This window comes from Rutilus rutilus (assembly GCF_951802725.1).
Source record: "Rutilus rutilus genome assembly, chromosome: 3".
In the NCBI taxonomy this organism is placed as follows: Eukaryota; Metazoa; Chordata; class Actinopteri; order Cypriniformes; family Leuciscidae; genus Rutilus; species Rutilus rutilus.
This window is the reverse complement of record NC_140211.1, coordinates 10,164,541-10,185,863: the sequence shown is the minus strand read 5'-3', so window position 1 is coordinate 10,185,863 and position 21,323 is coordinate 10,164,541. Positions and strand designations below refer to the sequence as shown.

The 21,323-nt window shown below is 39.6% G+C and overlaps 1 protein-coding gene across 2 annotated transcripts; it reads left to right on the top strand.

Moving 5' to 3' along the window:
- Positions 1 to 185: 185 nt before the first annotated feature.
- On the top strand, positions 186 to 19,948 carry LOC311288518 (segment polarity protein dishevelled homolog DVL-2-like). 2 transcript variants are annotated; one of them, XM_084405950.1, is made up of 15 exons: positions 186 to 752; positions 6,955 to 7,024; positions 7,880 to 8,025; positions 9,761 to 9,870; positions 9,990 to 10,125; positions 11,227 to 11,314; positions 11,395 to 11,464; positions 11,610 to 11,749; positions 12,982 to 13,058; positions 14,386 to 14,453; positions 15,005 to 15,127; positions 15,207 to 15,338; positions 15,981 to 16,157; positions 16,263 to 16,481; positions 18,343 to 19,948. In XM_084405950.1, exons 1-15 carry the CDS (start codon positions 592 to 594, stop codon positions 18,873 to 18,875), a joined length of 2,250 nt encoding a protein of 749 aa, XP_084262076.1. In that variant the 5' UTR covers positions 186 to 591; the 3' UTR covers positions 18,876 to 19,948. The 2 variants fall into 2 exon arrangements, with proteins under 2 accessions (XP_084262076.1, XP_084262075.1); XM_084405949.1 differs by having other exon boundaries at positions 222 to 752; positions 16,239 to 16,481.
- The last annotated feature ends 1,375 nt before the right edge of the window (positions 19,949 to 21,323 follow it).

Below are 21,323 nucleotides of genomic sequence, written 5' to 3'. Positions count from 1 at the left end.
GAAAGTCTTGTTCGACATGAGGGCGAGTAATTTAATGACAGAATTTTTATTTCTGGGTGAACTATCCCTTTAACCTTCACAAAGGGTCAGTGAATGAATCTTTTTAGTGAATTGTTTTAAAAGATTCGAGTCAATGGGGTGAATCAAAATTCCCACCACTAGAAGCTAGTAGGCTACCACAAAACACTCGTATGGGACGTGCCCCATTACAAACGGGCTAGTGGGAAGTCCTGGGCGGCGGGCGCCTCTCTTTCGTCACACGCCGGAGAGAGAGAACTATTCCAAATCTCCCATGTGTTTTTGTAGGGGGGAGGAATGTTGTTGAAGTTTGGCTGGTTGTAAGGCTGTTTTTAACAAACCAAAATCATGAGACTTTTGAGTGCTCGAGACACTTCAAGTTAGGCGCTGTTTTTCTTTGTTTATGCTGGATGCGCTGGCCTGGGCAGTGTTATTGGAGAGTAGTATTGTGGTCTAGAGACGACTTTCCTCAACCCCCTTTTTCTCCGGAGCGCTGGCTAACATTAGCAGGATAGCCGCTGCCTCTTCCATACTTTCGTAGAACAACGGGAAAGTTGATTTGAGTCAGGAGACATGGCGGAGACTAAAATAATTTATCACATTGACGAAGAGGAGACGCCGTACTTGGTGAAGATTCCCATAGCGGCTGAGAAAATCACTCTGCTGGATTTTAAACAGGTCTTGAACAAGCCGAACTACAAATTCTTCTTCAAGTCTATGGACCAGGACTTCGGGTGAGTTGAAACACACAAAGATGTGCACGAAATGCCAGAACAAAAACAGCTTTCTTCGTGTTGTAGGACATGAATATATTTGTGTATGTTGTGTTGTAACAGCTTGCTAAGGTTTGGGTGGTCTGATCGTATCAAGCCATCAATGCAAAGTAACTGTGTAACTTTCCAAATGTCTCGAGAGAGTGTGTAGCCTATCAGTGGTCTGACTTGGTATAGGCTAATTAAAAAATACTTTGTCCATATTAGTTGAGTTAGCCTATACAGATATAACATTGAATGCATATCTACATAGGTCATTATTTGATAGGCTATCTGGATTGTTTATTACCTTGATTGCTATTATTTGAATTCAATAGTCAAATTCAGGTTGATGCGAGATATATAGCCTAATTTCTCTAAATCTTTCAGTTTTTAATATAGCCTACACCGCGGAGTTGTGTTTTTTGAAAAAAGAAAAAAAAAATGTATGAATGATTTATTCACCAAAGGCACATTAAATTGGTCAAAAGTGACATGTACAAAAATGTTACAAAATATTTCCATTTTCAATAATTGCTTTTAACTTATTATTCATCCAAAAACACTGAAAAAGATGCATCACGGTTTCCACGACAATATTAAGCTGTTTTAACACTGATAATTATAATAAATGTTTCTTGAACACAAAAACAGCCATAAATTGTAAAATTCAGAAATTGTTCTGATTACGATCACGTGAGACTGAAGACTGGAGTAATGATCCTGAAAATCCAGCTTTGCATCACAGGAATAAATTCCATTTTAAAATACATTCAGCTGGAAAACACTTACACTCATCAATATTACGTTTTATTGGATTTTTGATTAAATAAATGCGGTGAGTAGACTTCTTCAATAACATAAAATCTTACTGACCCCAAAGTTTTGAATGGTATTGTATAATTTGTTGCCATTCTGTCTTCTACTTAAACATTAGGTAGATCATATTCATCATGTCGTGAAATCCTCATCCTTTTTCCCTCTCTTCTTTGCATACATGCCAAGTTTTTAGTGTCCCACTGCTGTCTTGCCGGTCTTTTTTGTAATAAAGAGTGGAGTTCTTTGTCTCAAACCGCATATTTGGCCTGAATCGTCCTGCCATGGACAGAATACCAGCCAATAAATCTCAGCCACGTACTTGTCAGTTATGCATTATCCAGATGCTACAGGAATGTCTGCGGTAATCTTTGCAAATTAGGTTATCATCTGACTGTAAATAGTCCATCAGTTTGACAGCTTACACTTATTACATAGATATGAATCAAAGACATTCACCTGAAGCACTATAAATGTTGAGTCACTGACGCAAATGCAAATTTTTGAGTTGCATTTATTTTATGTCAACAATTTCAGGTTTCATGACGATGATCATATTTATAATGATTAATTTGATTGCTATAGAATACACTACTGTTCAAAAGTTTAGACTGATTTTTTTTTTTTTTTAAAGAAATGAATACTTTTATTCAGCAAGGACACATTAAGTTGATCAAAAGGGACATTTATAATGTTATACCATAATGTTTTCAAATAAGTGCTGTTCTTTTAAACTTTACATTCATCAAAGAATCCAGAAAAAAAGGTATCCCGGTTTCCACAAAATTATTAAGCAGCACATCTGATTTCAACATTGATAATAAGAAATGTTTCTTGAGCAGCAAATCAGCATATCAGAATGATTTCTGAAGGATCATGTGACACTGAAGACTGGAGTAATGATGCTGATATAATTACATTTTGAAAAATATTCTAATGGAAAACTGTTATTTGAAATGGAAATAATATTTCGCAATATTGCTCTTTTTACTGTATTTTCGATCAAATAAATACAGCCTTGGTGAGCAGAAGCGACTTCTTTCAAAAATGTAAAAAAAGTTTAAAAAAATGAATCGACCCAAACTTTTGAATGGTAGTGTATAGCAATATATGTGTAGAAAATATACATATAAAGACTGTGGTATAAAACAAGAAAACCTGCAGAGGGTCTGTTCTGTCTTTTTCATTAACAATGACCATCATTAACAATTACATCAGAAGAGTGAAACTAACATGGTTTTACAGGGATTCGCAAATTAGCATGTTTAACCCTCTGGTGCTGTTATTTGTGCTGTCATTATTGACTTAATTGTTACATTTTGTTTTCTTTTGTAGAATTCTTTACTTAATCGTAATGGTACGAAACTTGGTAATGGTTTTGGCACTTGCTGTGTGAACACACACACACACACACACACACAATAAAATCATGGACATGATTCGAAAAGGTTAAATGGTCCTGAAAAAAAGAGTCACAGGATTGTTCGCGGCCAAAAAATGAGCGAATTTCATCTAGTGGAAACGTTTGGTACTGCGGCCAAACGAAATCTTACTGAAAGCTCATTTTTTGAGATATCAACCTCAAATATGGAACACAACTAGTTTAGATTTATAGCTTTGATTTTCTCAAAGTTTTCGAGTAAAACATGTTTTGGAAAATATAAAATGTGAAAATTGTTCACTTTTTCAAGCTTGTTTCACTTCAGCAATAATCTGCCAAGTGTTGTCTTAAAAGAGACCAAACTTAAATCTGTGCTCCAAAGCATTCAAGATTCATGACAGTTTAAGTTTTTAATGATTAATTAGGTCTAGGTCTTTTTAGATTGATAAAACTGCATTGCTGAGATCTGTTTTTATTGTAGATTTGACTGTGAAAGCGTAATCTTCAGACTTGATCTTTTCTTCTTTCCTACCGCGGAAGAAGGGCCGTCGACGTCTCGTCGGTTTCTGTTATTGCGGTAAAGGGTGGACGTGTGTGTGTTGTTGTTGAACGGCGTTGGATGTGGATGTAAGCGGATATGGCAGAGCGCCGTGATGCTGCCGTGCTGATTCGCAGTGTGAAGAGCCAGCTGTCAGTCTGACTGTGTGTGGCAGGAGATGTTTGGGGAGGGATATGGTCGGAGGGTTGGAGACGGGCCATTTGCTTAGTGTCTGGGATAGAATCAACAGAAAGAGAGTGAATGAGAGCGAAAGGAGCCGGGGACCCCTCGGTCTCTCCAGGGCCCCCTCTACATTCTCTCTGCTGTTTTTACATCCCCTTAAAAGTACAGACCAGATTCCAGGCCGGCTTTATCCCTCTTACCTTGCTTCTCAGACTTTGTAAGTGCAAATCATCCAAATTAAAATAAATATCCAGATGGTTTCTAAGCCAAATTGTAACATGGTCTGCAGACTTAATATGTCCAGAACTCATTCTGTTGCAAGAGCTTTTGTTGAAAGCAGGTTTTCATGAGAGGTTGTGGTTTGAGTGTGTGTGTGTGTGTTATTGTGGGCCATGTTAGAGGTCAAGGGTTGTTTTTCAAGTACAGATGTTGGGCTTAATTAGCGTCATTAGAGGGTTTGGGGGTGGGATTGTTTCACATGCGTTAAAACGCCAGGAGAGCTTTGCTTTTCAGAAGTGCTTTGTGAAATTGTTGAAGAGTTGCATCATAGTCAAATGTTTGTTTGGTGCAGAAGAATTGGCAATGGTTTGTGCACATTCAGACAATGAAAAACACTACAGACAAGACTTAAACCTATAGTCCCAGACTAAAATGCATGTTTGAGCTGTTTTAAAATGATCTTAAAATATGTCAGTGCCATTGTTTTGTCTCAAGATTCACACCAGCAACGTTTTTTTCTAAGGCACGTTTATAAAAGCTATTTTAAATATCCTAATTTAACTAATAATTAGACAAAAAAACAAGTAATTTAATATTTATGTAATAATATAACTAATAGTGGTGTTTTCTAAGGCTAGCATCACTATTACTACTGCTGATAGATATTCAGATCTTAACTCTAATTATTAAACGGCTCAGTAGGATTACATCCATTTTTATGCCTTGAAAACTTAAACATTTGTTTTTCTGTGCTATATTATACATTATGACATTGTCAACAAGATAATCTGGTATCTGGCTAACAGCCGAGATTTTGTCGGATTAGCAAAAATGACTTGTGATGAGCCTTGCAAGCATCAGAATATGAATGCTGCCATTCAAAGGTTTGGTGTTGGTAAGATTTTTTAAAATGTTTTTGAAAGAAGTCTCTTCTGCTCATCAAGCCTTTATTTGATAAAAAATACTGTAAAAACAGTTGTTTTATGAAATATTGTTACACTTAAAATAAAGGCTTTCTATTTTAATATGTTTTAAAATGTAATTTAGGGTATGTTTACACGACAACGGTGTACTAAAAACGGAAAAGTTTTTCCTTCGCGTTTTTCGCGTTCAGAAGACAACGTTGTCAAAATGATCCCGTTCACCACAAAAACGACTAAAAACGCTGTATTATTCATGCCAGGCCAGTAGTTGGCGATGTCACTTTGCAAAGAAACTACGCGCCTATAGACTGAACATGTAATATTCACCGTTTTCACAAATTCGCATTTTTGTAGTTTAAAGCAGCACTCAGTAGTTTCGGGATTTCTACGCTGTATTCTCGCTTTTTGCTCACAGGTTTCTCTCTAGAGCTCCCCCCACAGCTTAGGAATAGATATTTGACAACACTGTTGTAAAAACTCGTTGGCGATTCTCAGACACCAGAGGCTAGTAGATCAACGACATCAAAGCAGATGGGACATTCTTTAAAACGTCTTCTTCATTCGGGTTCGAACAGCGTGAGGGAGCGCAATAATGACAGCATTTTAGCAGATTTCTTTTGGCTGTAAAGCAATTGTTTACATCGCGAGACCTGATATCACGCGATACTTCCTGACGCGGCGGCCGGCGGCCCGCCGGCTCAAAGTTGCAAGTGCGGATTTTCTGCTCACGGGCACCAGGGGGGTGCGAAACGACCACCATTCAACCCGAAATAAGTAATATAACCATTCCAATGACTCCGAAGCTGTTCAGTTAAGGTAAAAAAGTTACTTAGTTCACCTTTAAATAGAGCTGGTAAACGTATTGTTTTCAAAAACTTTGAAACCCGTTTTGAAAAGTTTGTGTTTTCAGGCCCCTAATACGCCGTTGTTGTGTAACTGAACGGCCGAAACAAAGCTTCCGTTTTTAGTTGTTATCAGTGTTGAAAACAATTGTGCTGCTTAATATTTTCATGCAAACCATGATTCATTTTTTTTTAAGGATCCTTTGATAAATTTAAAGTTTAAATGAATAACATTTATTTGAAATCTTTTGTAACATCTTAAATGTTTTTACTGCCATGTTTGATCTTTCTTTGCTGATTAAAAGTATTAATTTCTTTCAACAACAAACCAATTCAGTACAAAAAAATTGTGCTTACGCCACTTTTGAATGGTAGTGTATAGTTGGGCAAAAGTGTGTTTGTTACTTTATGGAATTACAATATACCTAGCTGTATCTTTTCCATCTTGCATATTGAGATTTTCTTTCTGTAAAGAAAACATAATTAATGAAAATATTAATATTTCTTGTGTTATGGTCTGTGAGTGTGACTACTGCTAGCCCAATTAGTAAACAGACAGAAAATTCTTATTGTTGAGCCGTGTTATTGTTCTACAGACATGAATTCACCTCAGATTGTGTGGCTTGTGGATGAGATTTGATGATTTGATGGTGGTCAAACTTAATAGGATTTTCAATAAAATAGACAGCCAGGGACCAGAATATCATAGAAACTTGGATCATTGACATTAAAGTGCCCCTGTTATGCTTTTTCGATTATTACCTCGAATGCATGTCAACCTATTGTAGCAGACCTCTAAAACAAAATTAGGAACCTTTAAAATAGCATAATAGTGGCACTTTAACATAAAACATATATATTAAACGGCATCGTGACAGCAAGTTTGGCATATTTAAGTACCACTCATGCTTTCATCATAAATTGTAAAAATCTAGAATATACATTCTTTCTATGGCTTAAGTGAAGTCAAATATAGCCTAAGGCCTGGTTTCACAGACAGGGTTTAGATTAAGCCAGGATTAGTTCAATTAGGACATTTAAGTAGCTTTTAAAAAAAAGTACCTTAGAAAAAACCCCCATTACTGATGTGAATCTTGATAACAATGGCACTGATAGTATTTTAAGATATGCCAGTGCAAGATGCTTTCAGTTAAAACAGCTCAAACATAAGCCTTAAGCTGTAAGCCTCGCCTGTGAAACCGCAGGAATATGTTTGCATTTATCTATGGAAATGTGAGTTCCTTTTTAATTCTGTCTCACTTTATTAACTGTGTCTGCTCAGGGTGGTGAAGGAGGAGATCTCAGACGACAGTGCCAAGCTGCCATGCTTCAACGGAAGAGTTGTCTCCTGGGTAAGAAAACAACTGCTCCTGTTCTCTCTGTCACTCAGTCAGCAGTATTTCTTTCCCTCCCCAAACAGTATTTGTTTTACTGAGCTTTCATATGGTGTCATAACAGTTCTCGGTTTTTATGAGTGCAAACTGCACCATTTGACTGAGCTCCGCCGAAGCTCCGCATCCCTGTAGTGACATGTAACAGGCCTGTTTTGATTTATGTCACAGTGAATCTTTACAGAGCACTAAGTGTGTGTGTCAGGCCCTTCACACGGAGACTGAAATCCAGTCTCGTCTAAAAGCCCTCAAAGAAAGGCAGGTGCTTAAGTCAAAAGGCCTGGACGAAACCAGACCCACTGGGATGGAAATAGTAGACCACCGTCAGGATGGCTCAAGGTCCCTTGAGAGGGAGTGTACAATAACCTAGCATCCATTAGCATGAAGAAAGGAGAAGGGCATACAATGATACTGTACATCTGAAGTTTCTTTCTCTTCTCAAGCATATGACTTTGACTAATATTTAGCATACTGTGTTTTGTTGCAGATTGTTGATGACTATTCCATTGCTAGTTTGCAGTATTTGAGCTTTTCTTTTAAAGGGTTTTTTACTCTTCCTGTTCACTGTCAGACATTTACCTCTCCAACTAAAACTCTGCATTTAAATTATACTTGCGTAAAACCCAGACACTGGATATGTTTGACCTGAAGCATTGTGTGATCAGTTTTACACTTTCCAGTGAGCTCCACGAGTATATGTCGGGTAAAAAAAAATAATTTGTGGTCATGAGATCTTTTCCTATAGTTCCTTTTAGTTCCTTGTTTTTTTTATGGATCACATTTCAGTCTTACCTCAATCTTCTTTCTCTCTGTAAGCTGGTGTCCTCAGATACCCCTGCAGCCGAACCCCCAGTCCCTCCAGTAGAGGTCCCGTCTCAGCCCTCACCCCCCCCTCCTCCCCTGCCTCCACCTCCCGCCGAGAGGACCGGGGGGATCGGAGACTCCAGACCCCCTTCCTTCCAGTATGTTAATCTGCATCTCTGTTTCTTGCCATGAATGTCATTTTGTGGTTTCGGTCTGCAGCAGTGCTCGGTCGGTGACTAACTTTACAGCTTTCCTTGAAGGAAGGAACACTTACTTTTTTTGTTTATTTGCTTTTCCAAGATGTATCATAGATTAGTCAAAATATGTGAAATATCATCAGATATCCTGGTTAAAGGTGCAGTAAGTGATTCCTGAGAAACACTGTTGATATTTTAAATCAGCCCAAACAAACACACCCCTCCCTTCATTGCTCCGCACCCAAAATGCATAAACAAACAATCCAAGAGTGGATGTCTCTTTATCATAGCTGAAGCGAAGCAAGGAAGAACAAAAAATTAACATACAGTACACAAACATGTACTGTACACGCCCCCTACTGCTGATTGGCTCACTCTCTCTCCTCCCCCATCATGAGTGGACACACCCCCTACTGCTGATTGGCTCACTCTCCTCCCCCATCATGAGTGGACACGCCCCCTACTGCTGATTGGCTCACTCTCTCTCTTCCACCATCATGTGTACACGCCCCCTACTGCTGATTGGCTCACTCTCTCCTCCCCCATCATGAGTGGACACGCCCCCCACTGTTGATTGGCTCACTCTCTCTCCTCCCCCATCATGAGTGGACACACCCCCTACTGCTGATTGGCTCTCTACTTCCCCATCATGAGTGGACATGCCCCCTACTGCTGATTGGCTCACTCTCTCTCTCCTCCCCCATCATGAGTGGACACGCCCCCTACTGCTGATTGGCTCACTCTCTCTCTTCCACCATCATGTGTACACGCCCCCTACTGCTGATTGGCTCACTCTCTCCTCCCCCATCATGAGTGGACACGCCCCCCACTGTTGATTGGCTCACTCTCTCTCCTCCCCCATCATGAGTGGACACACCCCCTACTGCTGATTGGCTCTCTACTTCCCCATCATGAGTGGACATGCCCCCTACTGCTGATTGGCTCACTCTCTCTCTCCTCCCCCATCATGAGTGGACACGCCCCCTACTGCTGATTGGCTCACTCTCTCCTCCCCCATCATGAGAGGACACGCCCCCTACTGCTGATTGGCTCACTCTCTCTCTCCTCCCCCATCATAAATGGACACGCCCCCTACTGCTGATTGGCTCTCTCTCTCCCCCATCATGAATGGACACGCCCCCTACTGCTGATTGGCTCACTCTCTCCTCCCCTATCATGAGTGGACACACCCCCTACTGCTTTGCATTATACAGTATTCAGTAAACCAGAACTGGTTTAACCTGGTTAAAACAGGAAAATATCCGTTAATGTTGCAGAATTAATCAATTATGAAACTGTGAGCATAAGGGACTTCTTTAAAAACTTCTTACCAACCCCAAACTTTTGAACAGTAGTGTAAAACCTTTGCATGACACCCACAAGGTAATCCAATATGTTTTCGTGTAGAAAGGGCCTAAAACCATGAAGTGTTTGTGGTGTCTGACATGTAACAGTAGAATTTAAGCTGTTAAATGAAAATAACTGTTAAAAAAAAAAAAAAAAAGGTTAAAAATTCTGATTAAGAGTATGATTTTGTTTTCAGTGTAACTCTCTTGCTCTTGGTGCCTTATCAGATATTGGTTTTCTAGAGGCAGCTGGCTTTTAAAAAATTAAGTTTCACTCAGCTTGCAAAGATGTACAGATGTGTCTTGAATGTAAAACAGTGCATGATGTGTGTGTGTGTGTGTGTGTTTAGTCCCAACACTACAGGCAGCCGGGAGTCCTTAGATGATCAGACAGAGACGGAGTCAGTCGTGTCCTTCAGGAGAGAGAGACCTCGACCCAGAGAGAGCATAGAGCAACACGGTCTGTCCAGTCTCCTTTGTTGTTCGTTTGACATTACCTAATAATTCTTGTGAATTCCTTCAACAGTATTTCAGTACGTTGAGAAAGCAGTCTGTGTTCATTTTGCTGCTGTGTTTCAGTTTCAGGTCCGCGTATGAATGGGCAGTCCCGTATGGACAGACACCTGGCTGGGTATGAGAGTGCCACCACAGTGATGAGCAGTGAACTGGACACCACAAGCTTCTGTGATTCAGATGATGATGACACCATGAGCAGGTCAGAGTGTGTAGTGTGCTTGTACCTGTTTTGTACCTGAAATCCACTTCAATCGCATCTGTAGTTTTTAGGTTGTGTGTGTAATGTTTTATTTAGTGCTCTGAATCAAATGATTGAACTGAAATGAAGTGTGTATGAGCATCTGTGCTTGCTTTTAGTTTGTTTTTAGTCCAGTGGTTCTCAACTGGTCAGTCACAATCCAAAAATGGGTTGCATACTTGCAGATCTGTTCTGATAGGGTTGCGTGCAGAAATGCAAATAATATTATGCGCAAAGTAGAAGACAAAAGGAAGTTGCTTCCATGACTCAGATTACATTCAAGTTAAGTTCCTAACTTTTGCTCTTACAATAGATTTACATGCATCCAATGTCAAAAAACACTTTAATTTTCTCATAATATACAGTGCACGTCACCTCAAAGAGTCTGAAAACGGTTCGTTTGAAGATTCAGTCTCTCTTAACCCCTCCTTTCCGAGAGTCTACTCTGCTCTGATTGGTCAGACAACCCACTCTGTTGTGATTGGTCGACCGCTTACAGCGATTGTTGGAAATTAGATGCTCATTACCATATCTAAGCTTCATCTCCGGATCTTCGTCAGCGTTTACACAGTGATACGAACGATAGCATCAGTTCCAGCGCGAGTCCTCGTCCTTTTGAAGTGCATCAAAGTGGATTCTTTTCAACATTACAAACCAAACTCTTCCAGCTTCAGCTACAACTACAGTGTTTGAGGGTCAGAGTAGACGTTGTTCACGGGCAGCCAAAGAGTTTCAGCAGTTCAGAATCGATTCTTTCTTTTAGGAGACAATAACTTTATTTGTTGTGCACTTTCACCTTTAAACTTTCACAAATAGCGATATTACACTACATGAAAGGTCAAATTTAAAAAAAGCACTTTAAATAGACGTGGAATAAGGATAAACATGCTTTTATGCAGTGAGTTATTGGCTGTTAAGAGCATGAAACCTACAAAAAAAACGAATAATAAACCAGAGAAATTTTGAAGTTCTGTATAATAAAACCTTGATCCTGAAGCAAAATGAGTTTGATACTTTGATTATGAATGTTTATTTTATTTGACTAAATGTGTGTGTGATCAGGTTCAGCAGCTCCACTGAGCAGAGCACAGCGTCTAGATTACTCAAACGCCATCGCAGACGCAGGAAACAGCGCCCACGCCTGGAGAGGGTATGAAACAACCATCTGATACTATTGAACAAGTAGTAGTTGTTGTTGTTTTACTGAGTTTTCTTTGTGTTGTATTATAGGCTTCCTCTTTCAGCAGTGTGACAGATTCAACCATGTCCCTAAACATTATTACAGTCACTCTTAACATGGGTCAGTGCCATTTCTTGCCTGTTCTTCCGTGATATTTTCTGCGCTGTTTATATATTATGCATTTTTTTCTCTGCTATTGATGAGGTATAAATTGTTTTTAATTCATAATGTGCTCCATACTCCTTCTGTTTGTTGTGTCCTATAGAGAAGTATAATTTCTTGGGCATCAGTATAGTGGGTCAGAGTAACGAGAGAGGAGATGGAGGAATCTACATTGGCTCTATCATGAAGGGAGGAGCTGTGGCTGCAGATGGACGCATTGAACCTGGAGACATGCTGCTGCAGGTGTGTGTGTGTGTGTGTGTGTGTGTGTGTGTGAAGAAAATATTCTATATAGAACCTTAAAAGGTTCTGTCAGGCGCTTCATATATATATGTAACCTTTTAGGAGTTCCGATTGTGGGATCATTTTATGGATTTAATTTTATTTAATGAAATTTGTTTTAATTCACTTTTAATTTTAATAAAATTTTATGAATTAAGCACCTCGTAAACATACTTTATTAGTAGTGACAATACTTTATCATGGAGTAAAAATGAAATAACCCATTAAACATGAAAGTATTATGCAATCATGTCAGACATTTCTCCTTTCATAGAACCTTTTTGGCATAAATCCTAGGGTTCTATTAGCCTGGAAATCCAGACCTAAATCTGAAAGATTAATGGTCTGGCGTCGACTAATGAAAATCGGCCAGCTCGAGGGGCGGCACCAAGCATGCATTTGAAAATCTCACTGCACGCAATTGGATAACACTACGACCAATCACAACAAGCCCCATACGCTTAGCTACCAGCGGAGCTAACTGGTAGATTAGACTCTTGCCGTATCCGGTCGGCAAAACAGCAAAAACGCCCTTCTTGCAAAGGAACGATTCAAGCGCCGTCTTCTGTTCCTCTTTTAGATAAAAAGCCAAATCTAACTCGTTCATTGTAGCGGCCAAAGCCGTTTCAAACAGCTGGTGTTCATCCATAGCCATCTTGCAATGTTTACTAATGACTTTGACGTCGCAGCGCTGTCGTCATCTGTTTAGCTCGCCTCTGGCCTGCCTATATCAGATAACCCGATGTGATTGGTGCAGCTCGGATACAAGGGCATAGTTAATGAGCATCATTACTCGACGCCAGAGTGACTCACTGAGCAAATTCAAATTGTGCTCTTGCAAGAACTCTGGGTTTCCAGGATAGGGTAACCCCATTGAAACTTTTTATTTTTTCCTAAGAATGTAGAAAATACGTGATTAGTGCTAGGAAATCAGGCACAAAGTGAGACCTGCACATTATAATCTCTACTCGATGGGCAACCAGCCAGTCAGATGAGTGAGTTTTAATTCCAGTCGAGCGCAGTGGCTTTGCGTTAAAATCTGAAACCATGTACTCAGACCGCACCCAGCTTCAAGGCACAAACATTGGGAACATTTCAATAGTAATCGCCTCTAAACAAGAGATCAGTACTTTCACTGCTGCAGGGTTGTGTTGTAATGATTGGCTCTAATGTTTCTTCTCTTTTCTGTGCAGGTGAATGACATCAACTTTGAGAACATGAGTAATGATGATGCAGTCAGGGTGCTCCGTGAGATCGTCCACAAACCGGGGTGAGTCTGTGACAATTTCCCTTAAAGTCCCCCTGTGGTGAAAATCAAGCTTTTAATGTTGTTTATATGTCTATGTGGTGTTTTTAATATGCTTTAAGACAAATCATGTGCAAATTCATAAGTATTTTCTCATTAAAACTGCAGTGAAACAAAAACACGGTTTGAAATCGCTGTTTCTGACGTCACAAACTACCTTGTAACCAATCAGATCAAAGTGTGATCGTCAACGAGTGGATCTCTGAGCTGGTGTGAGTGAGTGGAGGCGGGGCTCATTTACATATTCATAGAACTGCGTATACTAAATGAGGCAAGGGTGTAGAGTTACATTCAAGCTATTTAAAGGCTTGATGAAAAAAAATGTTCACAAATGTTTACGTTTAATTACTTTAAAGGGATACAATTATTCTCTACGGGGGACTTTAAAGGTGCTGGATGTAATTTTTTTCCCCACGATATTAAAGCACAAAAATACCATAATATGTTTACAGAGATTTAGGAAACATGCTTTTTCAGAGATTGCAGATTCTACCCGACCTAAAAAGCCTCGGCATCCATCTAAAAATCTCTATGTCCAGAGGCATATTAAAAGACGGATAAATCAGCTCATTAACTGACAGTGTAAGACTTGTCAACTTCCATTGTCAATTGCTCTTATTCCTGTTGCGTGTCTTCAATCTGGCAACCCGCGTGAGCGTCCAGTCTAAGGAGGAGGGGGTGGGGGAAACAACAGTTCCTATTTCACCAATTTTACATTCTAAGCTTGTCGTCCTGGAACGTCACACATTTATTTATTTTATGCTTCCTGACAAAAAAATAAATATTTTTAACCAAAGTACAATACAATGAAGAGAAAAAGGTTCGCATTAGTGGTGTAATTGGAGGTTTAGCAATGTATTTTATCACTGTTGCGCTGCCAGAGGAATCTATCCATGCATACATCTATACATGTCCACATCCCCCAACTCAAAGAAAACCTCACTGGTGGAAACTGGTCAATACAACATTGTGATGCTGTTTATTATATGTACTTGTCTCGTAAATATAATGCTATATGTTAAATGCAATCATTCTGACACGACTTCTTGGGAGCATTACAATAAGAGTACAGCAGTGTCGCATTACATTGACATTACAGCGCATTACATTGACAGCCAATCAGAATCCATCCTGCTTTACACAGCTCGAGCATTTAAAGCGGCGGATGACTTAAATGCAGCACGCGCTTAGAATAAACAGAACAATATCGTCAGCTGGTGTGGATGCTAATAGAGTGTGAACGGGCATTAATAATTCCTGCAATGTAATAATATCACTTTAATTGTCTTAGACCCATCACTCTGACTGTGGCAAAATGTTGGGATCCTGCTCCTCAAGGCTATTTCACCCTGCCACGCAGTAAGTCTCATTTTAATATTATATATGAATAACTATGTAACTGTCATTTTACATAAAATGTATTAGACCTAATAAATTGGGGTTGGTATGATTGTTTTTTTAAAGAAATAAATACTTTTATTGAGCAAGAATGCTTAAATTGATCAAAAGTAACTGTAAAGACATAATTTTTTTTTATAAATGTTGTTCTTTTGAACTTTTTTATACATTAAGGAATTTTGAAACAAACCATTATTGAGCAACAAATCATCATATTAGAGTGATTTCTGAAGGATCATGTGACACTGAAGACTGGAGTAATGATGCTGAAAATTCAGCTTTGATCACAGGAATAAATTACATTTGAAAGTATATCCAAATAGAAAACAGTTATTTTGAATTGTAGTAATATTTCACAATATTACTGTATTTTTGATCAAATAAATGCAGCCACGGTGAGCAGAAGAGACTTCTTTCAAGAACATTTAAAAGTCTTGCCATCCCAAATTTTGTTTTTAATGATGATATTTGAGATCTGTTTATCTATCATCCTTCCCCATCGTCTCTGTCAGATGAGCCAATCCGGCCCATCGACCCGGCAGCGTGGATCAATCACTCGGTAGCTCTCACGGGGGTGTTTCCGTCCTACCCAAGCAGCACAATCACCTCCAGCTCATCTGTCACTGAAACTGAACGTGAGCATTACGCTGATTACTCATCATTAGCCTACACTCTCTCTTAGCCCCATTATTCTAACTGTTTCTCTGTCTGTAGGCTTTGACGAGTTTAACCTGTCTCTCCGCTCTGACATGGCATCTGTTGCGAAGGCCATGGCATCTCCAGAGTCCGGTCTGGAGGTCAGAGACCGAATGTGGCTGAAGATCACTATTCCCAATGCTTTCCTAGGTCAGAGACTCGTTCACTTTTACCTGACACTGTATTTACACACTTGCTGCATCCCAATTCGCCTGCTTATACTATGGCCTGAAAGTATGTGCTGTTTTTGTGAAGAAAAAGTACATACTTTTGAGTGTCTAGCAGAAGAGTAGGCAAGCTTTGAGACATACTACTACATCATAACTGTTTCATGACAGTATCAGTCAGATTGTTGAACGTGGATTAGTGAAGTCTACCTGTTCTTATGTGTAAGTGTATGTTGTGTATGAATATTTTGTGTAATTTTAATGTACCAGGTTCTGTCGATATGCTGGCTATTGAGTCCATTACAAATTTCCCTATTAGGGACAATAAAGTATATTTTATAATACTGTAAGAGTGCCCGCCCACTTTTTCAGCAGCGCTGGTTCTGGAAGTATTTTTTTTTTAATTCACCATTTTAAAACGGTCTTCGTTAACGAGTTACAAGCCATGAAGCAAGCCAGTCAGCTGGTCACAACATTACAACATTACTATTTAGGACGGATTGTGTGTGAATTGGGACGCAGCAACTGTTCCCAAATGAACTTTGTAAAATGACTATGAGACAAATGGGCCTTAAATCTAATCTCATGTTTGTTTTTCTCTGGCTTTATGACTGTGTGTGTACAGGTTCAGATGTGGTTGAGTGGTTGTACCATCACATCGAAGGGTTTCAAGACAGACGGGAAGCTCGTAAATATGCCAGTAACCTACTAAAGGCTGGTTTCATCAGACATACAGTTAACAAGATCACCTTCTCTGAACAGTGTTATTACATATTTGGAGACTTTAGCAACTGTGAAAATTGTAAGTAGAACTGGCGTTTCTTTTAGTTCATATTTTAAAGAAGGAATACACAAGAAATGTGTTTCTTTTTCACTTACACAGACTCTCACTACCTTTTCCTCTCAGACATGGCCAACCTTTCTCTTAACGATAACGATGGATCCAGTGGCGCTTCAGACCAGGACACTCTGGCCCCTCTTCCACTGCCAGGGGCGACCCCGTGGCCCCTGCTCCACTCTTTCACGTACCAGTACCCTCACCCTTATTCCACCCAGCCGCCTCCCTACCATGAGCTCTCCAACTACAGCTACGGCCCAGGCAGCGCGGGCAGCCAGCACAGCGAAGGTAACCAGCTACACTCACCCTCAGTGTGTGTGTGTGTGTGTGTGTGTGTGTGTGTGTGTGTGTGTGTGTGTGTGTGTGTGTGTGGACGTACTCTACACAAATATATGGAAATGTAATAGTCAATAAACACAAAAGTCCACATACACTACTGTTCATAGGTTTGGGGTCAGTAAGATTTTTTTATTCAGCAAGAATGCATTAAATTGATCAAAAGTGACGATACAGATTTTTATATTGTTGAATAAAATCTATGTCAAATAGATGCTTTGAACTTTTCTACTCATTCAATTCACATTTATTTGTATTGCACTTTTCACAATACATGTTTCAAAAAAGTGCTGGTTTCTACATTACAATTTTGAGTCAAAATATGTCATATGTCAAAAATTTATCTCATATCATTTATTCATTTAGACTGAAACTATGAGCTCATTAAAGCAATTATTTCTAAAATATTAACAATTAAGAATCTCGATCATTGCTTCCTCATATTTTAAGCCGCACAACTGTTTTCAACATTGCTAATAGTAAATGTTTCTTGAGCTGCAAATCAGCGTATTATAATGATTTCTGAAGGATCATGTGACACTGAAGACTGGAGTAATGAGTAATAAACATTTTAAAATACGTTCAAACGGTAAAGAGTTATTTTAAATTGAAATAATATTTGACAATATTATTGTTTTTACTGTATTTTCGGTTAAATAAACGCAGTCTTGGTGAGAAGAGACTTTCAGAAACATTAAACAAAACCTTACTGACCCTAAACATTTAAACTGTGGTGTTTGTCCAGTGATTTTCATTAAGGAACTAAGGCTGTGAGAAAACGTTGAATAATATGCGTTGAAATATAAATTTTTATTCGTATTTAATACATTTTATTGTTTTATGTTATTTTAATTTATCTAATGGTAAAATAGTAATAATAATAATTTATTTTTTTAACATTCCGACTTGTGAAACACTTTAAAGTGCCCCTTTTATGCTATTTTAAAATATGCTATTTTGCTCCTACAACAAATGTATGTGCATTCAATGTCAAAAACACTTTAATTTTCTTTTAATGTACATTACACATCACCTTATTTCTCAAAGAGTCTGAAACGGTACTTTCGAAGATTCAGTCTCTCTAAACTCCTCCTTTCCAAAAGTCTACTCTGCTCTGATTGGTCAGACGGCCCAGTCTGTTGTGATTGGTCAACAGCTTACAGCGTGTGTCTGAAACCAAACGGCTATTACCATTACTGAACTTCTGCTCCGGATCTTCCTCAACGTTTGATACACAATGATGTGAACAGTAACGATGGCGTAGTTTTTTTCCATATCAGTTCCAGCACGGGTCCTCGTCCGTTTCAAATGCATGAAAAGCGTCTTCTCAACATGAACAACACGAACCAAACTCTTCCAGTCTCAGCTACAACTACAGTGTTTGAGGGTCAAAGTAGACGTTGTTCACTGACAGCCAATGAAGACCAGACTGGCATTATGCAAATTTGTTTAATTGTTACGTAGGTTTGTAACAGGAAGTGAGACTGGAATTACTGACGAATCAATTCAACAGTTCAGAATCAATTCTTTCTTTTAGGAGACAATAACTTTATTTGTCGTGCACTTTGATCTTTAAAACTTTTCAGACCTTTTACATCCACAAACAGCGATATCACAAACTGCATGAAAGGTCATATTTGAAAAAGCATAATAGGGGCACGTATTTGTATATTAAGGTTCTTTTTGTAACTAATAGTGCTATACAAATAAAATGTATTATTAATATTATTAATTGTTTCCAGCTGCCTTGTGGAAAGATGTTTCTGTGTCCACAGAACCTATTAACAGCTGATGTGTTCTGTCTCTCTCTCAGGGAGTCACAGCAGTGGGTCCACACGCAGCGACGGAGAGAAGCGAAGGGGAAGTAAAAGTGTATCCGGCAGTACGGTGGGCGGCAGCGTACGTGACGATAAATCTCCCAGCGGGGGCGGGGCTGACTCGCGCTCCGGCAGCGGCAGCGAATCAGATTACTCTGTTCGCAGCGGCCTGAGACGAGACCACGGCTCAGCCACGCCCAGCGAACACAGTCGCTCGAGCCAGCGCTCGCATCATCGCGTCCCGTCCGCTCACCTCACCCCGTATCCGCCTGGAATCCCAATCCCTTACAACCCGATGATGGTGATGATGGTGCCACAGCACGCCCACCTAGCACTTGGAGCCCCACACCCACAAGCCCCTGCTCTGCCGCCCCATCACGCCTTGCTGGCCTCAGGCACTCCAGGCGGTCCTCCTGGAGCTCCTCCAACCCGAGATCTGGGCTCCGTCCCACCTGAGCTCACTGCCTCCAGGCAGTCGTTCCACTTGGCCATGGGCAACCCCAGTGAGTTTTTCGTGGATGTGATGTAATGAAGGATGTAGCCGTTGATGCATGATGAAGGAATAAATGCTGAGAGGTTTGTGATCACGTGATAACTGTGAGTTCTGCTCTGCGACGGACAGAGATGTAGTTTACTGTATCAGTGCAGCTCTTTAGAGTTAGTGTTTGTTCTTGACGGTAGGAACAGGGTTTATGGAAGGGTAGGAAGTCTTGCATAGCAGACTTCAAAATCCATTTTTTTTTTGTGGTTTTAACCGCAACACGTCTGGCCTTCTGAACGACTGTTTCGGGGTGAAAAGAATTGGCTTATTCTTTTTCCGAGTGTTGTTAGTTTTCTTTAAATTTTCCCACAAATTGCTGGAAGGCCTTTGGTTAAGCTCTAAGAAAGCTTCTCGTGACTTTCCAGAAAATATGCTTTACACACCTTTAAAATGACCAACATTAGGACATGAAATCCACTGGAACGCAAGCAAAAATATAACTTTAAATCAATAAAAGCCATGCCTTCAAAAACCTTTAAAAGGATTCAAATGTTTGAAACAGTTGATCAGATGTATCTTCTTTTTTTTTTTTTTTATAAAGTAGTGCTTACCAAGGAATTCTGAAAGCTTTTCTCTAATGTACTATGTACTGTATGCTTTAATAATTGCCTTTGTAAACTGTCTTTGTACTGCTGAACGGAGCCAGGGTTTATGGAAACAAATATTTGGTTGTCGTTTTCAGAGATTTTAAGAATTGTTTTGGTTCCTGGTCTTAGAAAGCAGTCCCTTTCCAAGACCCTCACAAATAGGCAGACTATAAAATGGTTGTACTAAAATGGTACACACAGAGGAAGTTTTAACCTCATAAAAGGTACTTTCTGGGTAGAAGTGGTTGTTTTTTCTTTGTTTTTTTTCTACTCCAGAGCTTTTTTTTTCGTCTCTTTGTATGGTTGATAATCATAGCGCCTTTTTTATATGAGTGTATAGATATACAAGTCCAAGTATGCAAGTCCTACATAACGACCGAGTCTCAACGGAATGCCATGTTTAAGTGTTACATTTTGAATATCATCATACTGTCACTTTTGCATGTCTTTAATCCAAATAAATTTATGATAGAATTAACTCTGAAACTAGTCATTTGTTCTCTAAGAATTGTCAAGTGTTTAATGTCTCATCTTTGTGTTTTAGTTACAGTCTTTGTCTTAGGTACTACTGTAGATATACTGTATACTGTTTATATGTTCAGTATATCACTACCAGGGGCGAGTCAGGCCCTGTTTACTCCTGGTATTAAGAAGTGTTTTAGTCGATCACAAGTGGACGACGCTAAATACAGGTGTAAACAGGGTCTAAAACGTTTTGAGCTTGTCCACTTTCCACCACTTCCAGAGGTAGTCCAAAACACACTCGGCCGGATTGCTTTCATAGTGTAAACGCTCATGTGATCGAATGTGTTCAAACAGCCACAAAAGACCGTCTTCTCTCCTCTACTGACTTAATGAGCAACATTATGAGGAGCGCTGGCCAGACCGGGTTTAAACTGTGTCGGCTGGAGACCCAAGTTTGGTTTGCAGAAGAAAAACGCACCAAACACAATGTTCTCTCACCATTCCTGATCTTACGGCTGATCTTACAGCTGTCAGAGCAGAAACTAAAGCTGATGCTCTCCGTGTGTTTTTCTGTTGTAGCCTATCTGTGTGCGTTCATTGTGTATTTTGCGTGTGCTTATTTTGTCCATTAGATCGAAAGATGTGAAAAAGCCCATACATTTACCCACCCATAGACCCTCCCCTCGAAGAAATCAGGACAGAAGTGGTTGAAAGTGGACAAAAGAGTCGGATTAAAACACCAGGTGTAAATGGGAATGTGTCTCCCTCGTCTACTTGAGATCCGATCAACCAAAACACATCTTAATACCAGGTGTAAACGGGCTTGGAGGAAGCGAGTTCCCCTTGGTCGGTTCGTTCGCGATCGCCTATCAGGGTGGCTGGGTTGTCCCCTTTGGTCAGTTCGGGATCACCTTCCGATGGGCCCGATGTGGTTGCACCAGTGGCACCGCCCTAAGAACGGCCCTGATCAATACTGTATCAATGTTATATACACATCTATAGTTAGAATCCCCTGAGGTTGTTGAAATTAAGTGTGAATCAGCTCGAAATTTAGATTTTTATTCACACAGAATTTTCCTTTCCAATGCAGCTCTCACACGTGCCCGAATCAGTGGCATTGTGGGTTCAGTTATATGTGATGCGTTATGGTACCATTTCTAAATCGATTGCAAATTAGACTTAATAGGACAAATAACTTTTAAGGGCTGTTATGGTGTGGTTCCCCCTGCCATTTGACAGGTTTTATCACAAACTGTCAATCTATACAATTAATTTTAGAAATTCTCCTTTTGTTTTCCAAAAAAAAAAAGAAAAAAAAAAGCACATGCAGTTTTGGAACAACATGAGGGTGAGTAAATATTCTTCAACATGTGTATTTTTGGAT

What these genes read in the sequence shown, in the direction of transcription:
- LOC311288518 (XM_084405949.1), top strand. Translation starts at nt 592, where the DNA reads ATGGCGGAGACTAAAATAATTTATCACATTGACGAAGAGGAGACGCCG. An exon ending in AGCGCCCACGCCTGGAGAGG is followed by an intron (nt 11,315 to 11,394) that starts GTATGAAACAAC and finishes GTTGTATTATAG; the next exon opens with GCTTCCTCTTTCAGCAGTGT. An exon ending in ATCTGTCACTGAAACTGAAC is followed by an intron (nt 15,128 to 15,206) that starts GTGAGCATTACG and finishes CTCTGTCTGTAG; the next exon opens with GCTTTGACGAGTTTAACCTG.